At 41.9% G+C, this 12083-nt stretch overlaps 1 protein-coding gene across 1 annotated transcript in view; it reads left to right on the top strand.

Annotated features, from left to right (window-relative positions):
- The window catches only part of LOC136862947 (proton-coupled folate transporter), a 129617-nt gene extending 118108 nt beyond the window's left edge, over positions 1-11509 (top strand). The window contains exons 8-10 of the mRNA XM_068225204.1: positions 840-967; positions 6918-7074; positions 10703-11509. Of these exons, the coding sequence (XP_068081305.1) occupies positions 840-967; positions 6918-7074; positions 10703-10820 (403 nt within the window). The 3' untranslated portion in view covers positions 10821-11509. The remainder of the gene's footprint in view (positions 1-839; positions 968-6917; positions 7075-10702) is intronic.
- The last annotated feature ends 574 nt before the right edge of the window (positions 11510-12083 follow it).

Here is a 12083-nt window from a genome sequence, read left to right as displayed (position 1 = left end):
AAATATCAGAACTATTCCTTCTCCATAGGTTGATATAGAGGGTGCTGATAATATCCTTGTGTCTTCCCTCGAAAGCTATCATATTCACCCTCAGACACAGTAGTCTGGCACAGAAAGTGACCGGCCAGCGTCTCGCCTTTCGAGCATCGGGTCCTGCGATCGATTCCCGGGGTGTGGAGGTTAATTCGCTTGGGAAGGAGACTGTGTGTTTGTGCTGCCCTGCAACTCACTCAGTACTACTCTAAACATGCGGACTCCTTCCTGTATCCTGTGGGCTTTGCTCACTGTCGCCGGAGGCTAGAAAGGTTAGGGTGGGAGTAATTATAGTTTTAAGGAGAACAATTAGGCAACCATTCCCTCTTGCCATTGACAACCGGAAAAATGAAGAGTCCGACCCAAGTAAAAGGGGTATTGTTAAAAGAGAAGGAAAGGTTAGGAAGGGCGTGAAAACGAGAGTCCAGCTAGACTACAGCTAACAAAGGGAAGGCGGATAGGGAAGATGAAAGCAAGGAGGCCGGCACAAGGAGAGACAATATCAGACTCAGCTAAGGGGTCGGTGGTCACCAACCTACGCTGCCAAGTTGAGAATCTCTGAGACGTCGTCCCTCTTAGTCAGCTCTTATGACAGGCAGGGGATACCGTGGATGTATTCTAGGACCCAACCCACGGCAGAATCAGACCAATAATGACCACTTGACAGAGTACATAATAAAGAAAGTATTTATTTATTTATTTATTTATTTATTTATTTATTTATTTATTTATTTATTTATTTATTTATTTATTTATTTATTTATTTATTTATTTTATTATTCAATTTAATTACTTATTTATGTAAGTGACCTGAAATGTATTTATCAAACTTATCGATGTCTGTTTGCAGTGGCCCTCACGGAGATTATGCATGGCGCGGCGCTTACTGTACAGAAGTCAATTGTGACGAAACTGGTATCGAGTGATGAAATGGGTGAGTACAATAATCTAAATACAACTATAATCAGGAATTTAAGTGAATAGAATTCTCATAGGAAATCATGGACTGAATCCAGTTTTCCCATCAAAATCCGGATTTCGGAATTGTCAGTAACACTTAGTCAAAGATCATTAACTCTCTCTTCCTCCACTCCGCCACTTGTAAAGGCTTAATTAAATAATGATATCGAGCCGCTGTCTGAAAGCATAGTGTCACTTCTATACGCTATGCTGTAAGCTTTAGTGTATGTAGCGTCCACGCACCTCATCTTAAATGTCCTCTTACTGTACTTGTTGATAATTTATTTATAAAGTAACTAGCACTTCCTGCAGTTAGGGGCTGCCTGACCGAGGTGGTAAAGGCGTGCTCGGTTCGCCCGGAAGGACGTGTGTTCGAATCCCTGTCAGGAAGTTGTAAAATTTAAGAAACGACATACTTCCGGAGGTGCATATGGCCCTGAGGTTCACTCAGTCTACACCAAAAATGAGTACCAGGTTAATTCCTGGGGGCAAAGGCGGCCGGGCGTAGAACTAACCACTCTACCCCATCAAGTGTCGAGGTTACGAATAGTGGAAGCCTTTACCTTCCACCCCTCCAACGGCCTTCATGGCGGAGATGACTTTGCTTTTGACTTTTACTTCCCGCAGCTGGAGTCAGACATGCTATACACTTTAAAATTAAAGCACTATGATAGGTTTTGGGGATTCGAGGAAGTACGGAGTTATGAGCAACGTTTTCATATCTTCTTTACTTGAATTAACTTTACAATGTTGTCTTTTAATAGAGTGAGTTTATGTACGCTATTACCCAAAATTCATAAAGAATGTTTAATCATAAATATTTTAATCATAAATAAGTTCCTTAAAAATTCCCTAATTTTAGTGGACGTTTTTACCAATCCCTGCTTCATACGGAGAAATGTGAGAAATCTGGGAAGCTGGATTGAAAGAACAGACCCAAACGCTCAAGTTGATTAATACTATGTTATCATAATATGGCCAACATTACTTTCTTATGTGCAATGGATTAAAATACATTTGAAAGTATAAATGTTAAACGTACTAGAGTGTAAATAATTTTCATATTACACACAACACTACCAGATGGTACCCCTGTATTTGGTAAAACTTCTTAATATTCCCGCAATTACGCATGGACTCATTTTCGAGTTCGGATAGACACAGCAAGGAAGTGAGAAGACATGATTGCTTTCCCTTTATGAGTTTAAACTTGGTCAAAACACAAAAGATGGTATGCAAGAAAGAGAAAATGAGGCAGCTCTACGTCATTGACTTTTGCCACGCTAAAGAACTCCTGCGAGGGAAATTTACGACACCCAGCATATATGGTAGTGGTTGTTGTTATTCTGTTAAGGGGAAGTGAAAAGAAATCATCATCCCCTCTTAATTCTAATCAGGGTGAGAGGAAGAGGAGGTCCAAGTCTTCAAAGAATGAGAGAACCGGTAAATGAAAGGAAAGGGTGTGACAATTTATAACTCGGAAGACAAAATGTTGTGCCAAGTCAGGTCGGATGGGAGAGATGAGTCCGGTACTATACCTCACTTACCTCAATACTGTGTGCTTTACGTCGCACCGACACAGATAGGTCTTATGGCGACGGTGGGATAGTGAAGGCCTGGAGTGGGAAGGAAGCGGCCGTGGCCTTAATTAAGGTACAGCCCCAGCATTTGCCTGGTGTGAAAATGGGAAACCGCGGAAAACCATATTCAGGGCTGCCGACAGTGAGATTCGATCCCACTATCTCCCGGATGCAAGCTCACAGCTGCGCGACTCTAACCGCACGGCCAACTCGCCTGGTACTATACCTCATTCCAAGTTAAGGAAACAGTATTGCTGTTATGACAACAAGGTTGCCATATCGAACGACTCGGCTCAACAGCATCACGGGAAAACGGCTGCACATAGATTTGTGAAATTCAGTATTTAAGTTCAAGATAAAAAGCGGAAGAAACTAATATACCGGTACAAATTACTTTATAAACTAAAGGGGACTACAGGGGCTATTTTTGGCTTGTACAGAATCAAAGGTGTCCGCCTCTGTGGTGTAGTGGTCAGTGTAATTAGCTGCCACCCCCAGAGGCCCGGGTTCGATTCCCGGCTCTGCCACAAAATTTGAAAAAGTGGTACGAGGGCTGGAACGGAGTCCACTAGGCCTCGGGAGGTCAACTGAGTATAGGGGTGTTCGATTCCCCCCTCAGCCTTCCTCGAAGTGGTTTTCCGTGGTTTCCCACTTCTCCTCCAGACAAATGCCGGGATGGTACCTAACTTAAGGCCACGGCCGCTTCCTTCCCTCTTCCTTGTCTATCCCTTCCAATCTTCCCATCCCCCAGCAAGGCCCCTGTTCAGCATAGCAGGTGAGGCCGCCTGGGCGAGGTACTGGTCATCCTCCCCAGTTGGATCCCAGACCCAGAGACTGAAGCTCCAGGACACTACCCTTGAGGCGGTAGAGGTGGGATCCCTCGCTGAGTCCGAGGGAAAAACCGACCCTGGAGGGTAAACAGATTACGAACGAATAGAATCAAAGGTACACTACGGAACATAAAAACCTCAGCATTGAAGTGTAAGGCAAATTGGGGAAGAAAATAGAAAAATAATATTTTTTATGGGCTCGAGGGTAGGGATGCATTTAATACATTTCCCCAGACAACGGGTTGTGTTACAAAAGTTTTTTTTTTTTGCTCTATGTCGCACCGACACAGATAGGTCTTTTGGCGACGATGGGATAGGAAAGGCTTAGGAATGGGAAGGAAGCGACCGTGGCCTTAGTTAAAGTACAGCCCCAGAATTTGTCTGGTATGAAAACCATCTTCAGGGCTGCCGACAGTGGGGTTCGAACTCACTATCTCCCGGATAGTAAAAAATTAAATGCCGTCGTAAAAATAAGTGGTAAAATTAAAATGCGCTTAGAAAGAACAGCTAAATAACTAAACCGAGCATAAATAAAATACACGGCATTTTTTATCAGTACACGTTATGCCATGACATATCGCTGCACACCACAACACCAACATCTTCAGTAACAACTTCTGTACAGTACGAAAATAATAGAACACACAGAAATCTTTCTTTCTTAATATGTTTACCCTCCAGGGTCGGTTTTTCCCTCGGACTCAGCGGGGGATCCCACCTTTACCGCCTCAAGGGCAGTGTCCTGGAGCTTCAGACTCTGGGTCGGGGATACAACTGGGGAGGATGACCAGTACCTCGCCCACGCGGCCTCACCTGCTGTGCTGAAGAGGGGCCTTGGTGGGGGATGGGAAGATTGGAAGGGATAGACAAGGAAGAGGGAAGGAAGCGGTCGTGGCCTTAAGTTAGGTACCATCCCGGCATTTGCCTGGAGGAGAAGTAGGAAACCACGGAAAACCACTTCCAGGATGGCTGAGGTGGGAATCGAACCCACCTCTCCTCAGTAGACCTCTCGAGGCTGAGTGGACCCCGTTCCAGCCCTCGTACTACTTTTTCAAATTTCGTGGCAGAGCCGGGAATCGAACCCGGGCCTCCGGGGGTGGCAGCTAATCACACTACACTAACCACTACACCACAGAGGTGGACACACACACAATTACTATGCAATATACAGCCAACTCTCACTCAACACAAGAAAAGTACGCACTGACTTAAAGCCTAAAACACACACGCAACAAAGAAGTTGGGAACAAATCATGACGACCTCGTCTTACACCACTACTTCCGGCGGCAGCTCGGTTTCTATTAGCGACTTATAGGGTTTACTACCTCTACTGCAGCCAGAGTTGCCAAATAGGCTACTGCACTCTACACGAAGAAAGGGCAAATACTACAGAGAGTGAGGAAGGAAGTGGTTTGGCAGCCTTTCCAAAACAAACAAGGATCACTTAGAACTCTTTAACTCAGCAGGGTGCATGGTGTGATTGACTACCGGCTTCCAGCTCGCTTCTAGGAACTGAGGCCGTCATGTTTTGTCCCCAACTATACTGTAGATGACTTCACTACAGAAGTGAGCTGCCGGCGATTCATGGAGTGAGGGACTACACAGGCTTGTGCCAGAGGAACACAGAAGAAGGAAAATGAAGGAAGTCAACGAAGCGATGGCTGTTTGCGCCATTGTGCTTCCTCCCTACGAAAAAGAAAATGTTATGTAGTTATTGCAATAACTCACGGGCAAAAATGCCTCATTCTTTTTATCCATCTTTCATAACACACTACAATTGGTGTCTCAGAAGGGGTGTGTTCACTCCTTCTAGGTCCATAAGAGTAATACTGTTTTCTTAACGTGGAATGAACTATAGCAATATTGGAAGCAATGTCGGGCTTAGCTGCAAGTCTAATTGTCACCACTCCACAATTTCAAGCTGAAAGCTTCTGGGGAAGTATATGTTTAGTTGTCTCTTACGATTGGAAGAGAGTTCCTTGAATGTATTCTGTACTCCATAGTCGCCTGAATATTCAAAGAATTGTGAAAGCAAATAAAATCATAATACCGTAAAACCTGTCTAACCGATCCTCTGTTAAACGAAAACGTGCCTTAAACGAAAAAAATATGCCAGTCCCTTGACTTGAACGTACAATAGAATGGAAGCCATTTGTATTAAGCGGAAACTGTCGAACGCGGAAACAAAAGCCAAAGTATGGCCTTAAAGGGAAAATTTCTAATCCTCCTAATGGATCGTTTATCAAAACTGTATATTAAACTTCCTATTTTAGACGGTTTATAATGCAAGGGTATGTACTGTGCTGTATGTGGTACATACATTCCTTCTTCCCAAGTCCCTTTGTTTTGAGGATTAACTACTGGGTACCTCCCTCGACCATCTCGACAGCCTGGGCAATCCATTTTCAGGATGGTACTCAAGCCTCACAGTCATCTTTGAAATTTGTTAAGAATGAAGCCATATTTTCCAGTGCCAACTTAATTAAATGCAATAAAAACTTTCTAGTCTGTCAAACACACAGCAAGATTCAACTAGAACTTTCTTTAGTTTGATGGGGAAAGTGAATTTAAAGCTACTAGCAAAGTGCAGCGTTCCGTATATTTTTCTACATACACATAAGTTATCAAATCAAATCTCTTTATTTGCAAATGAGGTGTCTACCTCGGTGGCAAATGGTGCACTAAAATGCATTATTGTCAAGCACTAAATTTTAAATTAAAAAAAGAAGAAGAAAATTTTCATAGAATACAATATTATACAACTTACACTAATAATTTTTTCTATTAAACACACACATCATCCTTAATAAATTTTTATTGTTTAAAAAAATATACTTATAATATCTCCTGTACTTACAAACTTATTTACATATTTATATTTTACCAATTTTGGAACCTAAGTAGCATAACGACCTGCTGCGTCTTAACCAGAGCTCCTTTTGCCACCACTTTTCAGAGTTCCTGAAGGGCCTTCACAGCTACCGTAGTGGTCCCAGGGCCCTCGAAGTCCCCACTGTACTTCACCCCTACAGGCAGTCCCTTACTTGGGCTGTCCAAACTCCATAGACCAGGGGATGGAATTAATTTAATCACACACATTTTTTATTTACAATATCCTGCACTGGTCGAATGCCCTCTAACATTTCATTTATTTTCTCTGTTGCTGTTCATTCTCTTCTTGAATATCTGTACAGATTTTGGAAAAGGATCAAACACTACCCCTGGTAAACTGTTCCACTCCTTCACGCCCTTCCCAATGAATGAAAATTTACCCCAATCGCTTCGGCTAAAATTCCTTCTAATTTTGTACTTGTGGTCAGTTCTGCAAATATAATTATTTTCCAACCGAAGCCTCTCACGGATGTACAGTTAGGGTAGACCAGGGCAGATGTTCGTCAAATATTAAACCAAGATTTCTTACCTTTTGCCATTTATGGACAATTATGGTAATGCAGTATAAGTTAAGTTTATGAAGTCAGAAGCTCTGATATTGTCGTGCTTTGTCTGTTCCAGGTCAGGTGAACTCGATCTTGAGTCTTACGGAAGCTCTAGTTCCTATCGTGGTATTCCCACTGTACAATACGGTGTACCTACAAACACTCAGTGTATTTCCCGGAGCGTTCTACCTGTTGAGTGCTGGTCTTACTCTGCCTTCTATAGTGACTTTTAGGTGAGTGCCATCTTAATTAATCTATTGATAATTTCTGTTGAATTTTACATTTTTATAGGACGTTTTTGTGAGAATAAATATAAATATTTTCTCAAATTCTAAAGTATTTTACCGTAGTTAACACAGAAGATTGTACTCTAAAATTTTAGCTTGAATATCAAATAACAATAACAACGCGAACATTTGCTTCTCCTATAGTAGAATTTGGTAATTAATGGCATTTTGTGTCATGACATCTCCAAACTTGATTGTACTGCACTGTATCCCAAGTGTAAATCTCCATCTGTATATTGCATTGTTTACATACAACTAATACATGCATAACTATCCATACAAATCTTATATTCGTATTCCATCGGATGAACCAGCTGCCCCTTTAAATTTAGAAAGTATGCAATCGAGTGTCCCCCTCTGTGGTGTAGTGGATAGTATTATTAGCTGCCACTCCCGGAGGCCAGGGTTCAATTCCCGGGTCTGCCACGAAATTTGAAAAGTGTTACGAGGACTGGAACGGGGTTCACTTAGCCTCGGGAGGTCAACTCAGTAGAAGGGTGTTCAATTCCCACCTCAGCCATCCTCAAAGTGGTTTTCCACTTCTTCCCCAGGCATATGTCGGGATGGTACGTAACTTAAGGCCACGGCTGCTTCCTCCCCTCTTCCTTGCTTATCCCTTCCAATCTCCCCATTCCCCACAAGGTCCCTGTTCAAACACAGCAGGTGAGGCCACCTGGACGAGGTATTAGTCCTCCTTCCCAGTTGTATCTCCCGACCAGATGTCTCACGCTCCAAGACACTGCCCTTGAGGCGGTAGAGGTGGGATCTGTCGCTGAGTCTGAGGGAAAAGCAAACCCTAGACGGTTAGCTGATGAAATAATAATATAATCCAGTAATAAGTATTCGTCCTCCTGTGTGGTGTAGTGGTTAGTGTGATTAGCTGCCACCCCCGGAGGCCCGGGTTCGATTCCAGGCTCTGCCACGAAATTTGAAAAGTGGTACGAGGGCTGCAACGGGATCCACTCAGCCTCGGAAGGTCAAATGAGTAGAGGCGGGTGCGAGTTCCACAACAGCCATCCTGAAAGTGATTTTCCGTGGTTTCCCACTTCTCCTCCAGGCAAATGCCGTGATGGTAGCTAACTTAAGGCCACGGCTGCTTCCTTTCCTCTTCCTTGTCTTCCAATCTTCCCATCTCCCCGCAAGGCCCCTGTTCAGCATAGCAGTTGAGACCGCCTGGGCGAGGTACTGGTCATCCTCCTCAGTTGTATCCCCTGACCCAATGTCTCATGCTCCAGGACACTGCCCTTGAGGCGGTAGAGGTGGGATCCCTCGCTGAGTCCGAGGGAAAAACCAACCCTGGAGGTTAAGCAGATTAATAGAGAATGAAGTAAATAAGGAATTGTTATGTTCTAGTAATGAAATGCGAGGATTGGGGCTTAAGTCATTGCAATTATGTTTTCCCCCCTCTTATTTGCATGCCACTCACAGTACATGGACACAGCACGAGATGGCGGTGCGTTGGACAGATGCCACGCACAGGGCGATGGGACAGCAGTAGTGAGTCAGACTCCGTGCAGAATGGATGTAACGAGGCAAGTAATGGAACACCCGCCATACTCACCGGACTTGTCTCCGTGAGATTTTGACCTCACCCCAAAGTGAAAGAAACATTCCGTGGGAGACGGTTTGGGACACGAGAGACGTTGTCAACGCTGTGAAACATGAGAATGAAAAATTTACACATAGGCAGGCGACTGGTGTCCGACGTCTACCGCATCGTGTCAACGTGTTGTGGACAACGCACGGGACTACTCTGAGGGTTTACTGTACTCTCTGAGAATGAACATGTAGCACAAGGATTTCATGGCTGACAGTTTATAGCCTACTCTTGGAAAATCTACTCAACATTATTCCTACATTCCATAGCACCTTTCGCTCCTCATTCCCCTCTATGGTAGATCTCTCGTTCGTGATAAAAGAAAAAGAAAGAAGTTGCCTTTGCTTATGCCTGAACCCTATAAGAATGATAAGAAAAAGGTTTGATTGGCTTTTAATATTATTGTTTGCTACGGAACATTAATCCATAAATGGTGGATAAAAGACAGGCTTTAAAGCACAAAAATATCCACAGTAAATTTTGTACAAGAAATTCAGCTTACCTATGCCAATGTTGACCGGAATTATTTGTTGATGAGGACATTCAACTTCAGAATGCTTATGAATATGGTAACGTAATTTCTAACGGCAAGTAACACAAGGCAATGAAGATGTGCTTCAGTTGAAAAATGGCTGGAACTAACTTTGGGATATCTGTTAACCGGACAAGGTTCTGAAGACTAGTTCAGCTACAGTTTCGTACAGTTGAATAAAGCTTTGTAAAAGTTTACGTTCTTTCTTACATCGTACACTACATTCCTTCACATGTTCTACTTCTTCCTCCACGCTAACTTCTTCACACATGTCTTCCATCATGCATAATCCATACAACATCTCTGGATAACTGACGGAAATACTAACAATAGTATAATATTGACGAATGCTCAAGGATAAAATACTGTCAGATTTTCCCCGCTCCAGAACGATACTAATAGTTTTACTTCAAGAAATCTAGATGTTTGTCGGTATCCTCCATCCCTCCATTGTAAAAAAAAGAAGACTATTGAGATGTTAAGTCTTCCCAGTAGCCTACTATTGGATGAAGTTGAGTCCTGGACCTTGACATAATACATCGAGTGAGAAACTGGAAGATTATTGTTACTGTTTCGTCGGATACTCAGGATTTCTTGGACAAACCGTTTCAGCAATGACACTGTTCTGGAAAGAATAGGAAAGCAGAAAGGATTCTTTTGACAGTAAAATCTCGTAATCTGGAGTGTTTAGGGCATGTCATGAGGAACAAGCAAATATATTCTTTGCTAAAATTGATTCTCCAGGGGAAGATAGAAGGAAATAGAGTATCTGGAAGAAGAAGAACGTCTTGGCTGAAGATCTTGAGAACATGGTTCAGTACAAATTTGGAGGGACTTTTCAGATCAGTTACAGTTAGAGGATGGGTTACCGGTACCATGCTGATCGCCAACGTATGAATCGGATAGACACCCCATGAAGAAGAAGAAGAAGAAGAAAAAGAAGAAGAAGAAGCCCTGCATCATTTCGTTAGTATTTCCCTACTAGTGTCAGTAATAATGTAATACTGCAAGTGTATGAATCGCTTAAAAGGTAACTCAAGAAGATTATTATCTACCTTTCATAATATTAACTTACGAGGAGGAAGGGTGTGGGTGAAGGGTGTTCTAACTTCATGATGAGTGAGACTGTCGATGACAGAAAGAAAATGGAAGACTTCGTACGAGTCACAAACTTGATACTATGAAGACAAATTGAAGTAATAGTTGACTGGGAGAATATGGATAAAACAGATATCAGAAGAGTCTAGCACATAATACGTGAACTAGTTATAGATTTAGTCAAAGCCCGCGATTTCTAAGCACGTTTCCCAAGATATCAGACCTGTGGGGAATTTTTCGTTGTTTGGTAACTTGTTAGTGTTTTTTTTATCATAGAGAGTGCTATTAAATATATTGCTTCTTTTTGGGGGTCATATTAATAAATGTTGTGTGGTTTTCTTTTCCAGTGTGGTGTTCGTTTTGCTGAGAGATAATGGGAAACTGGAAATCACGAATTCAGGAGCGCCCAGTGATAAGCAAACTGACGTAGATCATCGCAGTGAGAAGTACATGAAATGGACTTAGCGCAGATCCTCTTAGACAGTGAAGTATCTTGCAAAGGAAATACTAGGATATGTGTTCCTTACCGCGTTCCTTTGCTGTTCAACTCGATAACTGATGCAGTAAAATCAGATTGAAGTCTTCAGATGAAATCGAATTCTTAAACCAGGATTTCTGCTGTGGGACAGAGAAGTGTAGCAGACTATTGTTTTCCATTATTATTTCCAATATGGTTCCGCCGAATAAGATTTAGATTACAGTCAGTGGAAATAAGGATAGCACGGCTCTGTCTAACTGCTGAAGAATGCTAGTTCGTATAGGAACAATGTCGAACTTGAACTGAATCGATAGTTTCTGTTTAATAGTATACCAATTTATCTAGTCTTTGTTTTAGATGTGTGCAATGAGTGATATGTTCATTGTATATGTGCTTCATCCGCCTCCGAGTGCAATGACTTCCATTACTGACACTGACAGTGGTGAAACAACACAAAATCTCCTTCCACTCCTCAGTGGAATTATTATTTGAGAAGTAAAATGGTACTTCTAGATATTGTCCGTATTGTACCTTATATTAAGAACGCTTTAAATCAGTGTTTTCATTCCAGTATGCCTAATGATCCTTAATAATTTCACCAATATTACATTAAATTCGTGCATTATTATTATTATTAGTATTATTATTATTATTATTATTATTATTATTATTATTATTATTATTATTATTATTATTATTACAGGAGTTTATGTACGAAGCTAATTATCACTGTCAATGAGCCCAAGTAATAATTGTAAGATCATTTACGCTATTTCTCATCTACCATATACTATTGTTGAAAACATTATTGTCATTGTCTGTACAGCTGTGAAAATATATTCATGTTCTCTAAATACACTGATTTTACTCATTCCTATATTATACAGGTGTCCTTGAAAAGGGTTCCAAAATTTACAGAAGAGGCATCACGCAACAAATGAAGGAAAAGAAGTCCTAAAAACATTGGTCACAAACCCAGTATCTTTAGAGTTATGGTCCGCTACCACTACTATCAACGATCACATCGTTCCAATAATTTAAGGAGGGTCTATGTAATAAAAAAACGGACCTAAACATTGGTCGTAAACCTACTAGCATGTTGTGTTATGGTCTTATTATGATGGGTCACAGGCCCATTTTCATCGTAGGGTTAGGCGACACCTAGCACGGGTCTTCCATGAGCGATGAATTGGTCGAGAAGGGCCAACATTGTGGCCTTCCCGTTTGCCTGACCTTAACCCTTTATATCT

This window comes from Anabrus simplex, chromosome 1 (assembly GCF_040414725.1).
Source record: "Anabrus simplex isolate iqAnaSimp1 chromosome 1, ASM4041472v1, whole genome shotgun sequence".
NCBI lineage: Eukaryota > Metazoa > Arthropoda > Insecta > Orthoptera > Tettigoniidae > Anabrus > Anabrus simplex.
Note: the sequence above shows the minus strand (reverse complement) of the source record. Positions and strands in the feature narration are given on the sequence as shown.